General features: G+C 55.6%; 10 protein-coding genes across 10 annotated transcripts; 3 read left to right on the forward strand and 7 right to left on the reverse strand.

The window, feature by feature from the left end:
* Positions 1-95: 95 nt before the first annotated feature.
* Positions 96-666, reverse strand: E0L32_003265 (uncharacterized protein; the record flags this gene model as incomplete). Its single annotated transcript, XM_031137546.1, has 2 exons — positions 96-514; positions 597-666. 2 exons carry the CDS (start codon positions 664-666, stop codon positions 96-98), a joined length of 489 nt encoding a protein of 162 aa, XP_030998858.1.
* Positions 667-1,193: 527 nt separating this feature from the next.
* On the reverse strand, positions 1,194-1,880 carry E0L32_003266 (uncharacterized protein; the record flags this gene model as incomplete). Its single annotated transcript, XM_031137547.1, has 1 exon — positions 1,194-1,880. The coding sequence occupies one exon, from the start codon at positions 1,878-1,880 to the stop codon at positions 1,194-1,196; it is 687 nt and encodes a 228-aa protein (XP_030998859.1).
* Positions 1,881-2,839: 959 nt separating this feature from the next.
* On the forward strand, positions 2,840-5,026 carry E0L32_003267 (uncharacterized protein; the record flags this gene model as incomplete). The annotated part of the gene is made up of 1 exon (XM_031137548.1): positions 2,840-5,026. The coding sequence occupies one exon, from the start codon at positions 2,840-2,842 to the stop codon at positions 5,024-5,026; it is 2,187 nt and encodes a 728-aa protein (XP_030998860.1).
* A 193-nt stretch (positions 5,027-5,219) lies between these two features.
* On the reverse strand, positions 5,220-5,869 carry E0L32_003268 (uncharacterized protein; the record flags this gene model as incomplete). The annotated part of the gene is made up of 3 exons (XM_031137549.1): positions 5,220-5,378; positions 5,434-5,610; positions 5,672-5,869. 3 exons carry the CDS (start codon positions 5,867-5,869, stop codon positions 5,220-5,222), a joined length of 534 nt encoding a protein of 177 aa, XP_030998861.1.
* Positions 5,870-6,642: 773 nt separating this feature from the next.
* On the forward strand, positions 6,643-8,269 carry E0L32_003269 (uncharacterized protein; the record flags this gene model as incomplete). Its single annotated transcript, XM_031137550.1, has 4 exons — positions 6,643-7,452; positions 7,503-7,564; positions 7,622-8,033; positions 8,186-8,269. 4 exons carry the CDS (start codon positions 6,643-6,645, stop codon positions 8,267-8,269), a joined length of 1,368 nt encoding a protein of 455 aa, XP_030998862.1.
* A 1,709-nt stretch (positions 8,270-9,978) lies between these two features.
* On the reverse strand, positions 9,979-10,932 carry E0L32_003270 (uncharacterized protein; the record flags this gene model as incomplete). The annotated part of the gene is made up of 2 exons (XM_031137552.1): positions 9,979-10,214; positions 10,278-10,932. 2 exons carry the CDS (start codon positions 10,930-10,932, stop codon positions 9,979-9,981), a joined length of 891 nt encoding a protein of 296 aa, XP_030998863.1.
* A 1,525-nt stretch (positions 10,933-12,457) lies between these two features.
* On the reverse strand, positions 12,458-13,627 carry E0L32_003271 (uncharacterized protein; the record flags this gene model as incomplete). Its single annotated transcript, XM_031137553.1, has 3 exons — positions 12,458-13,185; positions 13,257-13,448; positions 13,504-13,627. 3 exons carry the CDS (start codon positions 13,625-13,627, stop codon positions 12,458-12,460), a joined length of 1,044 nt encoding a protein of 347 aa, XP_030998864.1.
* A 739-nt stretch (positions 13,628-14,366) lies between these two features.
* On the forward strand, positions 14,367-15,518 carry E0L32_003272 (uncharacterized protein; the record flags this gene model as incomplete). The annotated part of the gene is made up of 3 exons (XM_031137554.1): positions 14,367-14,490; positions 14,556-15,434; positions 15,502-15,518. 3 exons carry the CDS (start codon positions 14,367-14,369, stop codon positions 15,516-15,518), a joined length of 1,020 nt encoding a protein of 339 aa, XP_030998865.1.
* Positions 15,519-16,135: 617 nt separating this feature from the next.
* On the reverse strand, positions 16,136-17,896 carry E0L32_003273 (uncharacterized protein; the record flags this gene model as incomplete). Its single annotated transcript, XM_031137555.1, has 4 exons — positions 16,136-16,171; positions 16,270-17,060; positions 17,678-17,753; positions 17,828-17,896. The coding sequence occupies 4 exons, from the start codon at positions 17,894-17,896 to the stop codon at positions 16,136-16,138; spliced, it is 972 nt and encodes a 323-aa protein (XP_030998866.1).
* Positions 17,897-20,087: 2,191 nt separating this feature from the next.
* On the reverse strand, positions 20,088-21,190 carry E0L32_003274 (uncharacterized protein; the record flags this gene model as incomplete). Its single annotated transcript, XM_031137556.1, has 2 exons — positions 20,088-20,754; positions 20,829-21,190. 2 exons carry the CDS (start codon positions 21,188-21,190, stop codon positions 20,088-20,090), a joined length of 1,029 nt encoding a protein of 342 aa, XP_030998867.1.
* Between the last annotated feature and the right edge of the window lie 1,099 nt (positions 21,191-22,289).

Here is a 22,289-nt window from a genome sequence, read left to right on the forward strand (position 1 = left end):
TACAAGATCATATCGTCACATATCGAACCATACACCTCGGACCAAGACCATCCATCCAAAGCGCACGCACAACCTCGTGTACCAATCACCACCCTTCAAGCCAGTAGAGCCGAGAGCCCAATCAGTGAGCCGAAGAGCGGCAGGAAAGAACGCGCGAGATTCAGCAGCTTCCACTTGCCCAGCAAGTCCTTGACGGCCTCGTCTCCCAGCGACCGCGTGGCGCCCGCAGCAGCCGCTAGCAGCTGGTTGTTTGTCGGCCGCATCAGGATCAGGGTGTATGGGACGATGGCGAGGGTCAGGCCACACGCGACGGCGTAGCTCCTCCAGTCGCGGTTCCCCGCGCTGCGCTGGTAGGCCGCGTAGCTGTACGGGAGCAGCGTAAACAGCGCCATGCCGGGGCCGAGGTTTTTGCCAATGTTGAACATGGCCTCCCACTGCCTGGCCAGCTCCTGTGCTGGGACGAGGCCGGCCGCCATGCCCGGCACTGCCATCAGGGACAGGCCGGCAATGGATCCTTTTTGGTGAAGCGTGTTAGCCAAGGAGGCCTGTATTGTACAGGTATCTACTTGTAGATGGAAAGCGGGGGAGGCAAATACCAGAGATCCAGGCAGATGCGACAATGCCAGTGGTGGCCGCGATTCTGATCGCAGGGATTGATTCGGGCATCTTGAATATGTGCAGGACTGTTTGGTTGTATTGATCCGGAGCTGCGTCGATGTGTGGGATTGAGTTGAAGAGCTTTGAGTGGTGATTACTTGGATACTTTATGCACCAGTGCCAGGAGGGTTTCGTGAGATATATGTATGTATATACATACATCTGATATCATTAGCCTCCAGGCAACGTCAGCTTCATCCCACTGGCCACTGGGCTTATACGCTTGTACGTGAGCTACCCGGCCCACCGTTTTTGGCTCCCACTTGCGCCCGTGGTTCCATTCCGTATGGGGTTTATGAGCGGGACAGCCCGGACATTCACGACCATCGTGTCCGAAGTCCGGACCCTCAAAACAGCGCCGAGGTGCACCTGGCTGGCTGGCCGTCTTGAAGCCAAACCTTACACGGTCAAGTCGTGCAAGCACTGACCATATAAGTCGGTGCCGAAATTCTTCATGGTGGACCGCGATTGTTGACCTTGTATGTAAGGAATTGTTCCACTGTTCTGAGCAAGAATGGCATGAGCCACTTGTATGTCTATGCTTTCGCCTTGACAAATCGTCGCACTCCCGCCAACACGACAGGCTCACCATCATCGGACGGCTCAAGATAGTGCACGAAAATCTCGAAATCTGCTTTCCTGACAACATTGAAGCTCCTGTCATTGTTTCCCTCCACCACACCAGTCAAGAGCTCATCCACCTTCGCTCCGCTCTCGCCCTGGCCCTCAGGGATGCTGCACTTCATGACCTTCAACTCGGCCTCCTCCCGGGGAAGGCTCTCGTACGAATCGAGATAGGCCCGGATGAATTCCGTCGCCAGGCCCCGGCCCCAAAACTCCTTGCGGAGCATGTACCCTATCTCGGGCCAGCCGAACTCGCCCTGGAACATGTGGCAGCCGCCCATGCCGATGAACTGGCCCGTCTCCCGCCAGAAGATGGAGTAGTTGAAGGTCTTGACATCGTTGGGCGGTATGAACAAGCTCAGTTTGGCCTGCGACTCGTCCTGGCTCTTGTCTGGCCGGCCGGCCGCTGTCCAGACCATCACCTCGGGCTGGCTACGGAGCTCGAACAACTCGGCGAGATCGTCTTGCGAGCAAGGCTTCAGCGTGAGCCGGGCCGTGTGGATGACTTTGCGTCCTGAGTTCGGTGGCAGCGGCATTGCGGGCAGCGTGGTCTTGACAATCACCCACGGCTCGTTCTCGAGACTGGTTGGAAGCGCCATTGTGTATCACCAAACCCAGAGAAGGGAGCAATTGCTGAGTACTTGGAGGAAAGAAATTGGTCGAGACGGGAAGGGAGCAATCAAATCTGGGAACGGCGAACAACTCATCTTTTGAGATGCTAGGAGATGCACGCCATTCGGGTCAACCATGCTCCTTCTTCCTGCAGGAGGGAAGTGACTCAGTGCGCCATATCTCTCAATTTCCCCGACCTGGCTCACAAAGTGACATCGTGGTTCTGCTCTCAGCAACCAAAAAGGAGTCAACCACCCGGAGTGCAGTGTGCGCCTCAAAAGGGCAGCTGAATGAGTCAACTCCATCTCTCTCGCCTTGGCACGGATTGTAACCACACCGACATTTACTTAGACAAATGCACCACCACCACCAGGGGCTGGATCAGCTCGATCAATTCGAACCTTTTTGAGGGTCTGGTATAGTCTGGCTCGAGTTCTTAGCCCAGTCAAGAACCCTGAAGCTTGTTTTTGAGCCTTAGCGGCACCATCCCCACCGCCTAGTGCTTCGCAGGCTTAAATTCCGATTCCTCCTCAGGTATCGCTTCGTGGAAATCGGGGCAGCCCACCACCTAATTTTTGAAAGCAGTACTTGATAAAAACTGCCCGGATTTGACCCGCTCTAGACTCGACACCATTGAAGTCATGGACGTCTCGAGTCGCCGATCTTCCTTTGTGTTCTTATCGTGAGTTTGAGTGTGAACCGCAACAGCAAGTCTTCCAGTCTTTGCAGTGACAGTCTCGATCCGCAAGAATACCAGCATCAAAATTGCTGTACAACTAGCTCCAGCTACGTATTTGCCTCGCGGTTAATTGCTCGGACCTCTCTCGGCCACGATTCATAATTGTCATACCACCAGAGGCATACGCATACCGTAGAAGGTACAGCCCTGAGACTGCACCTGAGACTGCACCCGAGATCACGGGGGGTCTTCGCCCGGCGAGAAACCATGTCAAGTACCAAGAGGGATGGCGAAAGGGCACTGAAACCGCTCAGCTGCACCACCTGTCGGCAGCGCAAGGTCAAGTGTGACAAGGTCCACCCGGCCTGCGCCCCGTGTCGCCGTATCGGCGTGCCGTGCGTCTTCCCGGACCGCAAGCGCCACCGCAAGCCTCGCAACAACCGCCAGACCGAGCTGCTCAACCGACTGTCCCGCCTCGAGGGTATTGTCGGTACCTTTGATCCCGGAGCCCTCGGCTCCGTCGACCAGGAGCTTGGACCCGGCCCAGGAGGCGCGACACTGCCCCCCGCAACAGCCGGAGCCGCTGTGCCAGCAGGCCCCGAGGCGCCGGACAACCCCGAAGAACTCAAGGCTGTGCCTCTGAGACCAGAGCCGAGTCGTGGCTCGGTCGATAAATATCTCAGCCCAGTCTTCTGGTCAACGCTATGTAGCGAGGTGGAAGGCCTCAAGCAGACTCTCGAGCAACCGAGTGACGACGAGGAAAGCGAGGGAGAGGATGCAGACGAGACCAGCCCCGAGTCTTCGGAAAGATCACCCCCCGCACCTCTGACGGCTACCTCGTATGGCATGTTCGGTAACCCGGCCTCAGCAACACAGGGCTTGCTCACCCAGCCGTCTCCTGAACATATATCATACCTCTGTTCGACCTATTTCACCAACGTGGACCTGGTCCTGAAAATCATACACAAGCCGACCATAGTCAGGGAGATCGAGAGGTTTGTCAAGTCGGGCCGGGCACAGTTCACGTCTACCTTGCCGGAATGCCTCCTCTTCGCCATGTATTTCGGCGCGGCCGTGAGCTCCCGCAACCAGGCGTGCCTGGACAATCTGGGCGAGCCGCAGCACGTGCTGGCCGAGCGCTTCCGCCTGGCCACCGAGATCGCGCTGGCCAAGGCCGACTACCTCAACACGACGGACCTGGAGGTCATCCAGGCGCTGACCATCTACGTCGGCTGCCTGAGGGCCCACAGCGGCTGCCGCGCCTCCTGGGCCCTGCTCGCCCTCGCGGTGCGCCTGGCCCGCGCCCTGGGCCTGCACTCGGACGGCGACGGCTCCAGCTTCCCGCCCTACGTCGCGGAGCTGCGCCGGCGGGTCTGGTGGCAGCTCGTCGTCATCGACATCCGCGCCGTCGAGGACCGCGGCACCGAGCCCCTCATCAACACCGACTCCTTCGACACCATCCTGCCGACCAACATCGACGACGCCGACTTCGGCCCGGACGACCACGCGCCCATCGTCGGGCGCGAGGGGCCCACCGACACGTCCATGAGCCTCTGCAGCGCCATGTCGTCGGGCTTCTTCATCCACCTCAACGACCCGGGCGCGCGCTTCGCCAACGCCTCGTCCGAGGAGGAGATCCTCGCGCAGATCCAGCGCCTCGAGTCCCTCTTCATCGGGCCCTCGACCGACGACCCGGCCCACATGCCCTCCTTCCTCGCCGCCCGCACCGTGCGCATCATCATCCTCAAGTTCTGGCTCTTCCTGCAGTACCCCTTCCAGGCCCGCCTCGCCGCCACCCGCCCCAGCGTGCCCCGCGAGAACGTCCTGCGCACGGCCGTCGCCGTCCTCGAGCTCAGCGAGGTCATCCGCACCTGCTCCGGCGCCGAGCACCACGAGTGGTGGACCGAGACCTACGTCCAGTGGCACCCGCTCGCCGTCGCCCTCGCCGAGCTGTGCGAGCAGACCCGCGGCGAGCTCGTCGACAGGGCCTGGCGCATCATCGACAAGGTCTTCCCCATGTGGAGGGACCGCATCGCCGACGCCAAGCGGGGCACCCTGTGGAAGCCGATACGGAAGCTGCTCAAGAGGGCGCGAGAAGCCCGTGCCAGGGCCCAAGAGCAGCCGCAGGCTGGCCATGGACAACAGCAGCCCGCGGCTGGTGAGGCCAGCAGTGCACTGGCGGGAGGAGACTCCGCTGAGATTGATCTGCCCAGGGCTTACAATGCTCAACTCAATCTCGATCGCAGCCCCCCTATTGCAGCCGACTCCCCATCACTGGTATTGCCTGACTTCAACCAGTTTCCACAGTTTGCATCTAGCTTCTTTAATCAAGATGCCGGGCAGGATCTGAATGATCCAGTAATGGATTGGACAACCTGGACAGAATTTGTCCAGGACGCTTATGATGCCAACACTGATGCTCAAGACATCATGCCCTCGAGCTGGGTGTTGTAGCCGCTCCTCTCATAGTTTTCAATCACAAGATACCCCAGCTCCACTTCATGCATACGTTGAACTCTTCTTTTTGGTGGATGCGAAAATTTTTGACTTCATTTATGCTCTGCCTATTGAGCAAATGCTAGTGACATTTCCCTGAGCCGTAATAAACACCTGGAAACCCGCCCAAATCCCCACTGCACGATACCCTTTAAGCAAAAGTCGACGGTCGCTTCGCGCTGAAGATCTTCTTGGTGGAGGTCTTGGGGACACGGTGGGGGAGGGGGAACGTGAGGCCCTTGGTGGTGAGCTGCTTGATGTAGGGCCTCTTGATGTCCTCGGTCTTCTCGAGCTCGACAACGCGGAGAATCTGAACACTGGTCAGCATGGGCTGTGCGTATCTCAATACGCACGGCAATACTTACGTGAATCGACCGGAAGCGGGCACGGTGGCGGGCGGCCATGTCGGAGTAGAGGGCCTCGACAGCGTCGGTCCTGGAGAGCTCACGGTACTCCTTGTACATGTTGTGAGTGCCAGAGCGAGAGTCGTAGCGGATCCAGACACCGAAGTTCTTGACCTTCAGGGGGTGCTTCTCGGCGATCTAAAAAAAAATATTGAATGAGCAATCTGGCCATTCGCGCATCGAGTCCATCGCAACATACCGCATTGACGCTGACGATCTCGCCGGTGGCCTTCTTGACCTTCTTCAGGCCGCGCAAGAAGTACCAGAAACGGGACTTGGCAACGACCGTGTTGGGAGCGAAGATTCGCATCCGGTACAGGGCCGGGGTAGGGTTGTTCTCGGTCGGCAGATGTCTGCCAATGACCTGGTATTCCTGAAGGCGACCTGGAAACCGCATGTTAGCCACCCGCAAGAGATAATTTGCCTTGTTCCCCCAGTTCGACGGCTGTAATGTCGCCGAGATGCCCCTTGACAATTTGTCGAATCTTCCGTCGTCATGTCCGTCATATCGCGTCAGATCGACTCTAGAAACGTCCAAGTCGCTCATAATCAATTCCTCACTGCCACATAAAATGACTTCGTATCGATAAATGTCGGCTGCCGTCCGTGGGCGTGGTTCCTGGCGCACTTGGGTCCATGATCGCGAAATCGTCGGGGGGCTTCTCGGTCGACATGGCCATCGTTCCAACACCTGCACCGGGGAAAAGTGAAGATTAACTGCTTACCCATCTTGAGAGATGTCAGTACTGAATAGATTGTGGTGGTGATGGACAGGACTCACCTTGAATGCTTGGTCGTTGCTGTTGAGGTTAGCTGACTTCAAAACTTCGACCAGAAATGGGCTGCGAAAAAAATCGTAGTGTAGAAATTCAATGTCAGGGCTGAGAAAACCTAACGCTAGCGAGTTCGAGCCACAAAGTGGATGTGGCGGTGCACGTGGGCCTCGAGCCAGAGGCTGGGGTCTCGAAACTCGAGAGCTGATCTAACCTTATTCAGACAGCTCCACCTACCGCAGCTCGAGCCAATCAATCTCATCATTCCTCTCTCACAAGCTCTCAGCACCACCATACGCCTGCTCTGATACATCTCGGCCTGAACCTTCAAACAACACTGGAATCCCTTGAATCGCGTGGCTTGCGATACGAGGCTGAAGAAGCATTCTCCATCATAATGGATTCGCTTTTTCGCGACTTTGGCGAGGCAACCTCGAAGCGTGCGGGATATCAACTTGCCAGCACTTTCACGCCCGAGGCCCCGTCCAGTGACCCTGATCGCCTTCTGAAGATCTGGCGCAGCACGAACTATCATGAGGCCAGGAACCTTATCAAACGCAACATTCAACGAGCAACATCGTCCACGGGGCTTTCCAGGTCAACAGTAGAGGGATGGGTGGAAGTGTACTATCTATTTTGGAAGGCAATCGGAGAGATCCTGACCGTGACTGGTCAGCTTGGCGACAATGACACGACCTCATGGACCAAAGTGTTCGAGACCTGGAGGGATCTGACCACTGCCATAACTAGAGGCTACACTAATCATGGCTTTGAGGCCTGGTCCATACCCTGCGTCTACGTCATCGGCAAGTATCTGAGGATATTCGCGATCAAAGCTGATGACGAGAGGAGCAAGAACGCCAATGACCAAGGCGCCTCTTTCCAGGACGATTTCGACCCTGAGACAGAGAAGCACCAGCATCTTGAAGACTGTGCAAGACAACTGAACCGCATCTTCACTCTGTGCTTGAGCGACCGAACCCCGGATCTTGCCGAGTCAAGGAAATGGGGCATTTATGGCGTCATCAACCTTCTCTTCAAGACATATTTCAGGTTGAATTCAGCCAGCCTCTCCAGGAATGTCCTCAAAGCACTGAATGCTTACCAGGGCGATATGCCAGCTCTTGACTCATTCCCGCTTTCGCAGCAGGTGACCTTCAAATACTACCAGGGTGTGCTGTTCTTCCTTGAGGAGAACTACACAGAGGTATGCAGCTTTGATCACCGACTCAATATGACTATGCTAACAACACTTAGGCAGAGAAGCATCTGACCGCCGCATGGATGCTTTGTCACAAAGATGCCAAACGAAATCAAGAGTAGGCATCCTGCATCCTGGTGTTCAGTTTGCACCTTGACTAACGTGCACACCACAGATTGATCCTAACCTACCTCATTCCATGCCATCTACTCACCACTCATACCCTACCCACTCAAGAGCTTCTCAGGCCCTATCCTAGACTGCAGGCTCTTTTCGGCCCGCTCTCGCAATGCATCAAGAAGGGTCAGCTGCACAACTTTGACCTAGCACTTCAAGAAGGCGAGGAGGAATTTGTCAAGCGCCGGATCTACCTAACTCTAGAACGAGGCCGTGATATCGCCCTGCGAAACCTGTTGCGCAAAGTCTTCATTGCTGGCGGCTTTGAGGAAGCCAAGGAGCCTGGCGCGTCACCAATGAGGCGGACTCGAGTACCTGTCGCAGAATTTGCCGCGGCTATCAGTCTAGGCAGTCAAGAGAGGATCGATGGGGATGAGGTCGAGTGCCTGCTAGCCAACATGATCTACAAGGTAAGTCACCACTGACTGTCACCTGTGAAGGGGACTCTGCATATGATCACAAGTCCCCTGAACTCAGGAACAGACCACCTTCTCTGTCACTGCCTGGGTGCATGAATTCTCTTTCTCTCATTCATTATTTACTAACATCATGAACTTCACAGAACCTCATGAAAGGCTACATACATCGTGAGAGGGGCATTGTTGTATTGAGCAAGGCTGGTGCGTTCCCTGGTACAGGTGTCTGACATGGCTACTCGATACCTTCAGACGTGAAGGCTGGCTTTTCTCACGAAACAGAGTCATATGCTTTTGGAATTCAATGCAGAATACAACAGCAAAGCCACACTTGGTGTACCATGAACATCATATGGCAGCACTGATACGTCGTGGCCAGCTCTTTAGGAAATCTGTATCGTCAGATCGAGCAGATTATGGGACGACACACAAGGGCCGAAGAAGCAAGAGTCATAGATGGCGAAGCTATCACGGCGCCCTCTGCATACTTTGTGGTTCGCTGCAGCAACTCGTTGTCTGCCGGCGGGTGGTATGAGCAAGTGCTCAATCCCTGGTCATGCACGACAGTGCATTCTGCATGCAGTTTCTAGCTCCTGCCCCATCGACTCACAGTCCCGGCCCGTGTACTTTGATAGCTCGGCGGGATCTTAGCATTAGACAAATAGAGTTGCACAATCATCTTCTCTGCGGAGCGACGTGACATCTGTGAAGGACTAGTCACCCATCCCACCCCACAGCCATCCAACCAGCCGGGAGTATCCCCCGTCCGCCATCACCTCACAGGGAGAAACAGTCGGCACATCAGTGAAAAGAAGTAAACTCAAGTGCATCGGGCTAGAGTCGGGAACAGGGGGATGTACCACATTCACGGTGCAGCTTGTGGAGCCTGTACGTGGAGGGATTGTCCCGTACGCAAGCACTTAAGCTCTCCCGGTTCGCGTGTACCCACACCCTGTGAGTCATCTCTTCTGTGCAAGGATGTTGTGCGAAGGGGTAGGTGTGTGTGGATGCCGCTTGAGATGAGGCTTCAGGCCCCGATTGGTGTGAATGAGCTCCTGCTTGTCTCTTGCGTCTGATCCTGAGCCACACTCGCCTTGCCGGAGTGCAGTAGCCTTGCATCGTGTCAAGCCTCACAGATATGGCGAGACATGTCTCCCACGATACTACCTCTCAGTGGCAATGCTCCCGATCCGGGTTCCAGAGTAGTCCCAATCTCACACCCCATGCAAACAAACTTGCTAGTTAAAGTAGGCCAATCTGAATCTCACGATAATTCTACCCGCAGAAGAGACTGTCAAGAATGATAATGATACAGTAGATTTCCCTTTCCTGCCACTAATCCGGTCTCTTCCTTCGAGATGACAGTCTAACCTCAAGAGCCATAAATTGTGAGCGAACGCAAAAGCTCGGCCCTATTCCCACAGTGTGCCTCATCCATCGTCCGGGATTGCTTCCAGCTGCCTGACGATGCCCACAAGACTTTTTGAAGATGATATGTTACAAGTGAAGACGATGACAAGATCCTCCGAAAACAGCCCACGCCAGCAAGAGTAAGCAAAAGACTACAGAAAAGCATTCACCCCAAAAGAAAACGCCTGCTCCAAGTCTTTGTAATGATACCAATAGTGACCTATCCCTCTGATGGTCGAAATCTTTGTCGTGAGCGAGAATGTAAGAATGAAACAACAGTAAGAGAAACATAAGTCATTAAGGTTCGCGGTTGAGAAGGTGTATTTTTTTTTTGGTGGCCGAGTTTGGTTGGCCAAGATGACAAGAGGCGAGTGTGATGTGACAAGGCAAACTTAGAGTCGCAGTGTGTGCACCTAGAGAGCACAGCCTTGCGGAGGCCTAGAAGTGACGGTTGCTTCGAGGTGTTGACCTGTTTTTTTTTCGGAAACCAGTCAGCGTTGGACACGTGTAATAGCAAACGACGCATGACTTACGAAGCGGTGGCAATGTCATCCACATGATTGCACAAGGCTACAAAGAGGTCGAAGAAGAGTTGGGTGCCTCCGTTGAACATTTCCAGCTGCATCGTCCCGCTCCGCTTGAACGTGCTGCGGCTGCGGATAATGAGAGCGAGATAGTGGGCCCGCAGCTTGGAATCCGTGTCGGGAGTGTTGGCATACGCATATCTTGCCGAGGTGAGGATGGTACTGCACTGGATCCCGGATTCTGTAGTGTGTTAGTTTGACACAGAATACTTGACAGCGTAGCTAGCTCGGCCAGTTCACTCACGAAGGCCCTGCTTCCGAAGCGCGACCCGCTTAAGCTCCTCGAGCCCGTATTTCTCTGCAGCGCAATAGATGACAGTATCCTTCAAGAGGTCACCGTCCACAGCGTGATGATAGATGGTCGACTCGACACCACGCCCATCTTCGGCTGGCGCCTCGAGCTCCCACGAGTTTCGCCTCTTGTTGTGCATCAGTCGAGGGTAGTAGTCGCCCTTGTATAGGTACTCGAGAACCGACGAGAAGATTTCGGGCTCCTCCTCGGGAAGGGCGATGCGCTTCGACTGCGACTCCATGTATTGGCCTCGGAGCAGTTCTTGGAAGAAGGGTGAAGCGCAGAGGACGTCTTCGTGCGCGGCGAAAATCCTCTGTTCTTGGCCGACCACAAGCGTGACGATGGCAGAAGTCAGATTGCTGCAAGCCAAACCGTTAGCTATGACTTGCATACGTGCATGAATAGCCATGACAGTGGAGCAGACATACTTGGTCATCAACGGTGATCCGTCGCTGGCAGCGGTAGTCGCAGTCGTTGCCGTCGTCGGGCGACGAGGGCGTGATTCGTGACGACGCTTCGACACACCGGCATCTTTACTAAACGAAGCGCTGGACTTGTGTATCTTTGAGCTCTTGGAAAAGCTCTTGTTCTGTGTTCGGCTGAACATGGTGGCTGGATGAGACGAAAAAGGACCGGAGCAGGATTTCCGAGACTTATTGCATCGACGACGACGATTTAATTCCGCTAAGAGCGAAAATAAATAAACGACCGGTATCGCAGGCGATGTCGGGTGCGAAAGGTTGTGAAATGAGCATGGAAAATGAAAAACGATGTGATTCTCTACCTAGACAATGACCGACCTACCTGAGGCAACCGACTCGCAGCGAGAGAGGCGAGATTTTGAGGAAATTCCTGAGCGGCAGGAAGGCCACCTATATATAGGGGACAGCCATAGGGGGCCCATGCGGTGGTACATGCACACTTCAGCATTTTCTGCCTGGAGGAGAACCTGGCGCGCTTTTTGGTGATAGTCGTAATCTCGGTGCGAGGGGGGGTCGCTCCGTAAGCGCGATATCAACGCCAACACACGTGATTCTCATTTGCTGGTCAGTGGGTAGGAGGGACGGGGCCGACGGGGGCTTCTGCCAGGGCCGGCAGGGGTGAGGATCAGAAGGTGGAGTTGGTGTGCCGCTGGTCAGACAGTTCAGACACTGCAGTGACTCCCTTGACTCCTTTTCCCGACACCAACAGGGTTGATGGGTGGAAATCGCTCCATCAGCTCGAGGGGATGGGCTGCGGATGCAAGTGCCGGTTGCACATTAGCAGGGCTTGGAAGCTCGAAAAACCTGCCTCTCGTTGCTTTTTTGGGCTCAAGCACCCCCGGCCAATGGCGAAAGTAATGCGGAGCTGACGGATGCAGAGCTGCCTGCTTGCCTTGTCTCGATGTGCGTGAACTTGTGCTGGGATCATAAGGCATCCATCATCACCAACCCCCCGACTTTATTCGCCCAGTCCGCAAATAAAATGTCGGAATTTCGAAGAACAAAGGCGACCAGAATGGTCATGTCCTTAATCGAGTCATACTCGACGTCAATTGAGCAATGTCTGGCCTCGGGTGCCCGGCGTAGGACCGATTGACTCTTCATCGTCCAACGGGCCGTTTTCTCGCACCTGTGAATTATTCATCCGAGCTTCACCAGTATTCACCACCGCTACCACCTACCCCTCTCCATCCTCAGCCGTCGCCGAGTCCAGCTTAGACCGGATTCTGGAAAATTGCTTTTGATCCCAACATGGGTCCCTTGAGTTGGGTTTGTCGCTCTCCACAAGCATCGCCTCCTCCCCGTGTGTGCATTGAGAAACCCAAGTTAAGTCGACGGGCTGCTAACAGAAGTACTTGACCATCCATCAAATCCATCTGTTTTCCGCAGCGGAATAGCCCTCGCAGGTCCCAGAGCAAAGATATGCAATATTAACATTGAGGTATCTCCTGATGAATTCCGTCGATTATTCTTGCCCCCTCCCTCTTGGAAACCTTATCAGGGATGCGGATGGGGATGGGATGTGTTGCCACCTCCTGAAACTCTGCACCTGTTTGAGAGTCCCAGATTGCTTCTCAAATGAGGTTGCTGATGTGAAAGCAGTTTGGAGTTAGCTAATCTGCAATCGCAAATTCCAGTATTCGAGGCCCGTTACCGCCGCGCCGGTGTCGTGATCTGTCTGCTGATGAAGTCGGTGACCGCTTGTCGGCCATCCAGTCGCACGATCGCCTCGTTATGAAAGGCACCAGCGACAGTCTTTTTCTCGACCGGTAATGCAAGCTCTAGACACCTCTGATGTAGTCTTGTTCCCTGCTCAGCGGGAACCAACTCATCTTTCCCAGCTTCGAGGATGAATATCTTTGGTAAAGTTGCATTCTTCGCTCTGTGACAATCGGTGATCGTGCCGAGATTCCTCCAACTATCCAGATGATTACGAAGGAAAGGCCAGAGGTACCTATAGGGTACCCATTTCCAAGGATATAGGATGACCAACATTTCTCGCACCGAGAGAAATGGTGTTTCCAAAATCATTGCTCTCACGGGCATGGGCGCATCCATTGCACATGCAGCCGCTAGGTTCGTTGCAATACCCGACCCAATGCTTTGTCCCCATAAGAGCAGTGTCGGCTTCACCAGTCTGTCATCTTGGTTGTTCGCATAGGTGTTCTCGTGAAGCTGAGCAACCCATTTCACTGCCGCGACTGCATCTTGGTTGATGCCTGTCTCCGATGGGCTTCCCTTGGACGTCCAGTAGCCTCGGTAGCTGAGACAGACCATGGTGACACGAGTCCTTCCTTTGCGCACCTCGTCGAGCTTCGCAATAGGCCGAAGGACCTTTGACAAGTACGGCAGACGAGGTGGAAGCGACGATGCATTGCCTGTGCCACTCAAGTCAGCTCTGGACTGGTTGCGACAGGGTTCACGATCTTTTGTCGTTCTTTCAACCCACCCTGAAAGTATAAGATGTATATGTGAGATGATGGCTCTGAACTCGCCTTTCCATCTGGTAGAGTGACATCTCCAACCGCGAGTGCTATGTTGGTGCCGTCTTCGGCACGGGTTCGTTCCGCCCTCCATCGGACGCCCGTACACTCTTTTTCATATGTCTCGATCCTCTCGCTCCGAGCATTTGGCGGAAGACCTGGCATGTAGATAATCTTGTTCTGAAAGACAATCATCATGAAACACTTCCATACCCACATCGCCGCCAGCAGGCCAGTGAACATGAGAGGCGGCAGAATGAAAGCGTTTGAATGGATCGACCTCCTCTTCTCCCCAAGACCAACGCCAGGCGGGGAGGGCGCGTGGGAAATCAACCATGGCCACGAGCTGGTTTGTAGACGAAGGCCATTGGCTTGTGAGACGGCATGTCGGAGGGCGAGATGACCCAGGCCAAGGCGCCGAATAGTCATGATCTCAATTGGTGCTCATGGACGCGAGCGGAAGACCGGCTGTGAGGCCGGGTCCCCAGTGGTCGGGCCGGGGTAGTGAATAAAACAAGATAAGAGTTCACCTCTCCAGAATATTGGGCAATAAGGTATCACAGCAGGCGTCCTTCACAGGAGCAGAATGAACGAAAAGCAAGGGTACCTAAACACCTGACAAAGGGTCCAACCAACCCAACCCTGTATTCACGATCTCCTGCAAGTAAGCGTGAAGTGAGTTGCATCCCTGATGTGTTCGACTTTGACTCGCCCCAGGTGGTGTCATCAATTCTAGAGTCCCATTCGTCATGCCTGACGGATCGCAACAATGGATGCGCCTCTGTGGGGGCCTCGAGGCCAGCACATGCAAGCGCCGCTGGAGCCGCCTTGACAGCGCACATGCAGCTTGGAGAGCAAGGCGGGGTCGACTTGTGTTTTGGTCCCCCCGGGAGTGGAGGGTGTAAATGGGGCAAGAGCCACTGTATATCACCTAATTTTCGGGCTCAGCCCACCTATGCAACAACACCAGCATCAATACCTACCATCCCCGACTTTGCCCTTGCATTTTCAGTAACAACCACCACCAAAAAGCATCCTCTTTGTCTACGCCGCCACGAGTTGCGGCTGGTCCGACCATGTCGAGCAGACAGCTTAGCGACACCAAAAATGCCCTGGTATCGAATCCAGAGGCGCTCTCAGACCCCGACTACTCAGATGACGAGAATGTCCTGCCTGGCGAGGAGATCGCTGCGGATGACGGTAAGTTGGCAATCAAGTTCTCGCGGGGGCAGCTTAGGTACTAAGTCATTATGATTCTCCTGCAGACTTGCTCGACGGCGAAGACTCGGACACGGACGAAATCATCTGCACCCACTCTCGGGTGCACTCCATTCCCGCCCTGAAGCTGGAACGCTTCAAGAAGGTTCTACGCATCTGTCTACGACAGAACGCTATCCAGCGGATCGAGGGTCTATCGTCTCTGGGCGAAACGCTCCAGGAACTTGACTTTTACGACAATCTCATCTCACACATCCACGGGCTCGATGAGCTTACCAAGCTCACGTCTCTGGACCTGAGCTTCAACAAGATCCGCCACATCAAACACATCAATCATCTCACGGAGCTCACGGACCTCTACTTCGTCTCCAACAAGATCGGCCACATCGAGAACTTGGATGGGCTCAACAAGTTGCGCATGCTCGAGCTCGGCTCGAACCGCATCCGCGTTATCGAAAACCTCGATTCCCTCAAAGCCCTGGAGGAGCTTTGGTTGGCCAAGAACAAGATCACCGAGCTCACTGGCCTCGGTGGCCTGCCCAAGCTTCGTCTGCTCAGTATCCAGTCCAACCGCATCCGCGACTTGTCACCCCTGAGCGAGGTTCCGCAGCTCGAGGAGCTATACATATCGCACAACGCGCTCGAGAACGTCTTGGGACTGGAGAAGAACACGAATCTCCGCATTCTCGAGATCTCAAACAACAAGATCACGAGTATCAAGGGCCTGAAGCCGCTCGTGCACCTTGAAGAAGTCTGGGCAAGCTACAACCAGATCTCCGACTTCATGGAGATGCAGGAAGAGCTGGCGGACAAGAAGGAGCTCACGACGGTCTATTTCGAGGGCAACCCGGTCCAGCTACGGGGCCCGGCCCTGTACAGGAACAAGGTGCGGCTGGCTCTGCCGCAGGTGCAGCAGATTGATGCGAGTAAGTCGAGTCCCCAATTGGCAAAACGCGTTGTGGCTGCAGAATCGGTGACTAATTCACCCCATAGCGTTTGTCCGCACTTGAGAGGGAATGCATGCGCTCAAAGAGCGCTGACGATGGACTATAGCATGGCACGGCGTTGGGGTTTGCACCGTTTATTTTATCCAGCTTGAGCCGTGTTTGACGGACACGAGCTCCTACATGTATCACTACAGGGCAGAATATAGCTTGCCGTGGGTTCCAGAGACTGGAAGACAGCAAGGCTATTAGACTGACAGGCGTCTTCGCCGGCAGGCATACAGACATCCATACAATCAAGAAGGTGGTTGTCCACCTGGATGCCATCGGTTCATCTACATCTTTGATTCTCTTGCTTCTCGGCTGTCAGATGGTTGTACCTGCCACTAGGTTATAGGCGATAGTGCGAGATGCTTCTTGGTGGTGCTCTTTATCTGCGACTTTACCTTCCTCTTTCTTGTCCCATCAATGCATTCCCATGTCTATGTAAACTGGCGGGCCCCTCCTCACTTTCCCAAGGATCCACGCGCCAAAAGATATATGGATGCGGCGGAATGTTGACGCTGTTCAAGCTACCTTGATAAGGATTCCCCCCTCTTTTCCCGCTTCCATGCCGCCCCGTCCGTCCTCCTTTATCGCTGGTATTAATATGTGTTGGAGGGGGTCAAAAGGCAGATGGGCATTTAGCCAAAGATCCAGAGCTTCTCGGTGGGGAAGTACTGTGCGGAGAGGTCAGCAAATAAAAACGAAAAAAACAAAAACACAAGCTAGGATTAGGAAAAGCCCGTCCCAGACCAGCAAAAAGGGAAAAACTCACGTTGGAGGGCTGGTTGAAGCGGGTCTTCTTGTCGAGGGCGCTGATGGCGGCGATGTCGTCGTCGGACAGGCTCCAGGCGGTGCAGTCGAGGTTCTGGGCCATGCGGGCCTCGCTGCTGGACTTGGGGATGACGGCGAGGCCGCGCTGGGTGGACCACCGCAGCAGGACCTGGGCCGGCGACTTGCCGTGCCGCTGGGCGATGCGGGCGACCGTCTGCTCCTCCGTCAGCGGGGTCAGCGCCGTGGCGTGCTCCATGTTGAACTCCTGGAAGCTGGCGGGGCCGAAGGACGAGTAGGCCGTCACGGCGACGCCCTCGTGCTGCGCCAGGCGGACGAGCTCGGGCTGGACGAGGTAGGGGTGGTGCTCGATCTGCAGGGTCGCGGGCGGGACGCGCGCGTACCGCAGCAGGTCGTACAGCAGCTGGGCCTGGAAGTTGGAGACGCCGATGGAGCGCGCGAGCCCGGCGTCGACGAGCCGCTCCATGGCCGCCCAGGTCTCCTGGATCGAGGCGCGCGAGGTGCGGACCTCGGACACGCCGTCGTAGTGCCAGCCCGGCGGGTAGCGGACGGCCGGGTCGACGTAGGCGAGGGCGACGGGGAAGTGGATCAGGTAGAGGTCGAAGTAGTCGACGCCCCAGTCGGCGAGCTGCTTGCGGGCGATGGGCTCGACGCGCTCGCCGTCGTGGAAGGTGTTCCACAGCTTGGAGACGATGAAGAGGTCCTCGCGCCGGACGAGGCCGTCCTTGATGGCGCGGGCGACGCCCTGGCCGCACTCGACCTCGTTGCCGTAGTCTGTGCAGGGGGGGGTGTCAGCATTTTTCTATTGCTTTTTTTTCTTCTTTTTTTTTTCTTTCTTCTTCTTCTTTTTCTCTCCTTCGGAGATCTCTAGCAACTGCAAGGTGGTGGAGGGGGCGTGAAGAGTACTGAGACGGAGATAGTGATGATGGTGGTGATGGTGGTGGTGGTGGTGGTGGTGTTGGTCCGCGAGTTGCAGGGATGCGTGTAAGTGGACAAAGCAAATTACCAGATGTGGAATTGGCTTTAGCGCAGCTAGGTACACGCAGGCAAGGGTACAGGTGGTTGGGTGGGCGAGTGGGTGGATTTGGGGCTTGTTCGGTGGGGGTCTGGTCGAGCAGGGGGGCCAGGGTTCCGTGGATGAATGAAGAAGTCGAGGGGTAAATTGATTCTTGGTCTTCTCGAGGCAATGCAGCTCGCAGGCAGAGAGGTCTTGTGGGCTCCTCTTCTTTGGTCTCTTCCTCTTCTCCTCTCTACATCTCTCTCTCTCTCTCTCTCTCTCTCTCTCTCTCTCTCTCTCTCCCCTTCTCGAGGAGGTGTTACTCCGCCTGGTGATATCGCTGGGCATGGCCGGGGAAAGAAAAGCAGCAGATCTTGTCAACGCATGTACGTACCGCAAGCACCGTCAAAGAGCCTGTAGCCAGCCTTGATGGCGTTGTAGACAGTGTCGGCGCAGGTTGCGTTGTCGACCTGAGAATCACACCCAAGACGAATTAGACTTGACACTCCAGACCTGTTTCCCTGGCGTTTCTGGGCTCTCTCACCTTCCAGAGGCCAAAGCCAACCTGGGGCATCTCATAGCCGCTGTTGAGCTTGATGTTGGGAACAGCCATTGTGCGGAGATCTGAAGGGGGATATTCTCTGAGAACTGGTAGGGGTGAAGGTTCTTGGAGAAGATATCTAGAAACTGGAGGTCAGGAGAAGAACGAGCAGTACGAGGTTTGGATTGGTGAGGTTACTGACTCTTACAACAGTCGTTCAAGAGGAAGGGAAGGACCTGTGATAGGTAGTCGAGAGGAGGGAAGATTGGAATCACAGGTTAAATAGAGGAAGCACAGAGAGACAGCAGGTGACTATCGGTGAGCGGGGGAGATTGTTTTGTTCAGATATTTATACGACCTCGTCCGAGTCCACATGGCAAATAAGGCGGCGGCCCTAGGCCAAGCGACTCAGCCGGCTGCTGTCGAAGGGCTTCTTCATCTAGATGTGACGTGAGGGACCGACATTCCGCGTCTTGCCTCCGACTCTTCGGTACCAGGGCTAGTGCCATTAAAAGATCCCCACGCTCCAGAGATGTATGTGCGTTCAAAACCACCGTCCCAATCGTCGGCACCCGTCGGGGTCTTCTTCAAGGTCCACAGGGCGGTGACGTGATTGGCGGCGGCGGCGGCGGCGGCAGTGGTGGTGCTCGACGGGAATCCGAGTGAACCCAGGACATATTGAGAGAGACCTTGTGAGAAAGCTCACGAACACGACATCTTGGTACTTGGTAGACAAGTATGTCTTGATGGGTGCTGGATTGCCTTCACTCGAACGACAGTCGGGCCCAACGCCCATCTCCCCGAGTACTGCCGCTACCTACGCCCTGCCACTCGTGGAAGGATATCATGACCATCCGTCTCGAGATCTTCCAGAAACTTGACTCGGAGAGGTTCAGGGTCCACAACTTTGCTTTCCCACAGGCGCCGCATCAAGTGGGTTTCCAAGGCGTTTGGGATTTTCTAAACTCACTGACAACAAGGCCGAGTCCCACAGCGCTAGACTTACCCGTTGTATTCAGGCTGAATTGCTAGTCAGCTGCGGCTATTCTGATTATTGGGGCCGTCTAAGTTGTGTGCCTGCTTTGCTGAGCAGCCTCTCGACTCCCCCTCGACAACGGAACCACAACCTTTGTGTCATAAACACGCTTTTTGGGGGGTTGAGACCGGGGAGGATCAGGCGGGAATTTTCGTCGTTGGGTGGGGATCTCCCGCTGATGCATGCTGTCTTATCGACTCTCTTGCTGCTCGGCGCAACCCTCCCAGGCTGGCTCGGGGAAAATATCAAGGATGGGGGCAAGCAAGAGCTTGTATCCTCAAAACGACGCGGCCATGATGGCCTAGATCACACTTGTCCCGTCTGGGCAACCCTCCCTCGTGAGTAACCGGGAAGCAGAAAGGCTGCCTACTGTACTGTGCAAGATAGAGTCGTATTGACTCGGCTTGTTTCCCGAAAGTCGAGGTCTATCGGGGAAGAAAAATGGCATCATGCCCTCCATTATCAATGTCACCAGCCGGCTCCTAATCAGGGCAAGATCATTGGCCCAACGGCAGCCTCATCCGGACCGTCACCTCTCGCGGAGCATGATAAGGAGCATTGATCGATGATTTGTCTCGGAGATACCTATGAATGGCAGATCTTTGGTTCTGTAGGGTAACAAGTGACCGGGTGGTTTCGTGATAAGGTATTGACGGGTATCGACAGGTAGAGCTGCTGTCTGTCTCAAAAAGGCAGTTGTCGAAGGGACCGGCAGAAGGCCTCGGGCTGGGTGAGCCAATCCCACAATACCATGCCACGAGGCATGGACGAATCGCCATTTATATAGATGCGTTATCGAGTTTTGACTATGTATAATTGACAAATGATTAAGAACTATTCAGTACTTGGTGTGTTACCTTCCTATGCTATCATGAGTTTCCCTGGTCATCCCGCGTACTTTTCGTCTTCAAGGAAAACGCGGCTATCAGATCAAGAGCCGGTGGTTTGCTAGAGGCCATATTGTGGAAGTAGAGCATCATGATATGCTGCTGTATGTGGGCAAGTTCGTCCACGAAAGGCTGCTTGGCTCCTTTGAGGAGTGATGCAGGCGGGATAGGCGTGGTGTTGGGCCAACGACGCTCCCCGAGTTCCAGCAACTCCTAGTTGCTTTCTGGTCTTGAGCAACAGCAGGAGCAGTGCTATAACACTATTCGCCACGGCAGTCCGTGCTTGCTCGCCAACTCAACAACTTGGTATTCGGTTTCTCCTTCATCTTACAAAACCCTTTCACCCGGTCCACCTCTTCCCAGCATCACTCCTACTACCATTGCCCAACCCGTAATTCGAATACCAGCAGCCGCAATCGCCGCTCCCGGCCAGCCCGTCCAGCGGCTGCCCGCTCCGGTCCCGACAGTCCGGCACCCCGGCCCCGGCCCGCTGCCGCTGCACGATCTCCACCCGGAAGGGCCACGCCGCAAAGTTGGTCGACGCGTTGGTCGGCGGCGGCGCCGCCTCCACGCCGGGGGGGTAGGTCGCGCGCATGCGCGTCCACAGCGTCGCCGAGAAGACGGTGCCGTTGTACCAGCACGTGGTGGCGCCGGGGGGCACGACGACGGAGACGGCGGCGGGGAACTCGAAGGCGAGGCGCTCGGCGTGCTGGTTGCCGTCGAGCAGGGCCATGGTGACGTTGGCGAAGGACGGCGCGAAGGGGCTGGCGCTCGACGAGACGGCGTAGGTGAAGCTGTTGAGCTGCGCGATGACCCAGTGGAAGGTGGCGGCCGAGGACGCCGGGTCCGAGGGGGAGTAGGTGCTGTACGGGTAGCAGGCGAAGGCCTGCGGGTCGGAGGAGCAGGCCGTGGAGGTGTTGACCAGGGCGGCGGTGAAGGAGTAGGAGCCCGAGGGGAAGAGGGCGGGCTGTGGGCTGGAGCTGCTTGGTGGCGTCGTCGAAGAGTGCCTGGTCAAGAAGAAAGACTTGTCAGTGAGCTGGTCCCCACACAAGTGAAGATGTCGTCAGGAGGGGTCTCGTACTGGTTCTTCTTGCGGAGTCCGATGCCCAGGCCCGCTCCCAGCCCAACGACGAGAGCAACGATCAAGAAGGCCAAGAGGCCGACGCGATACCACCCGCCCCTCCGTCGGAACCACTCCTCCGTCTTGGACGGCGCCCTCGGTGGCGGTCCCTTGTATTCAGACGGGGACTCATCGCTACTGGCTGTGGACGACGGCGGCGTAATCGACCATTGACTGACAGGGTCCGCCGCCCCTGATCTGATCGCCGAACGCCGGCCAGACCGCGCGGGGAGGGCGGGCGCAAGTTGTCCCTGCTCATCCTCCGAGATCATTGGCATCCGGCCAACACTTGCGAGGGACGTCTTGTTGTTCTTGCCTGCCATCCTGAAGGACTCAATTACGCCTGGTCCCGGCGTATCAAAAGACGGCTTGTAAGGCTTCGACGGTCAAGACTTGCCGTGCCACGAGAAACACGCCAACCGTCAACCTCACGTGGGTAGCTCAAGAGCTTTCAAGACACCTCAAGCCATAGGAAGGAAATATGACTCTCATTTGGGAAAGCACAGCGACGACAACGAAGAGCTACGGGTTCCCCAGTGTGGGGGAAGGCCGGCGAGCGGGCTCTTCCTCGGGGTGTCATAGGTTATATACGATCAACCATACTGTGTGTCCTATCTTCCTAGCGGCGCAGACCGTCTCCAGACTAGGGAAGCCGCATCGATGCCCGAAGCTGTGGAAAGGCGACGCCTGGGAAAGTCAAAAAGCAACACGCGGACGAGGATAAAGACGGGGCCCATTACCCAGTTCAGCTCCCGCCTCCCGCCACCGGATCATCATGGGGGGCACCACTGGTGAGACTAACGTTCTTGGTCGTTGCCGCTCCCGACACTAGTTGGCAAACAACCCTCTTTGGGGTGGCATTATCAGGTTGGGATCGCCCGGGCTAGGGCTGCAGCTCCTCATCGAGGAAGCAGGGCGCTGGCCGGTACCCTCGAGGTATGGTAGAGGCCCCTTTGATAACCAAGGACGGAAGGGGATTCGTCATCACACCAAAGGTCTGTGTGACGGTGATGGCCAAGCATTTACCTATCTCGGGCCCTGGATTGCAGCACGGCGCGGACCGCTCGATTGCTTTGCCCATGGGAACGAGGCTTGCATGGACGCATGCGAACACGAAGCGTTCAATTGGGTGTTGAAGAAATGATACGTATTGGACCGGGCCTGAGCAGAACCTTGTCGTGGCGTGCCGAGCTGCAGGGATCGGGTAGATTGGCGCCCTCGGAAACAGCCAACGGCGAGCTGAAAAGCTCACCAAATTGCTTATTTGTCCACAGATGGACTTCTTGTCAACTTCACCGAGCCGCCATATAACTAATCAGCCACGATGCTTGGCCGATAGGCTTGATATTGATGTTACACATTTGTACACTACAGGTACAGCGCACAGTTCATGTGTTGTTCCATATCTACCTATCCTTCGTC

The sequence above is a fragment of the Thyridium curvatum genome (genome assembly GCF_004353045.1).
Source record: "Thyridium curvatum strain D216 chromosome Unknown NODE_14_length_560046_cov_85.173820, whole genome shotgun sequence".
Taxonomy (NCBI): Eukaryota; Fungi; Ascomycota; class Sordariomycetes; order Thyridiales; family Thyridiaceae; genus Thyridium; species Thyridium curvatum.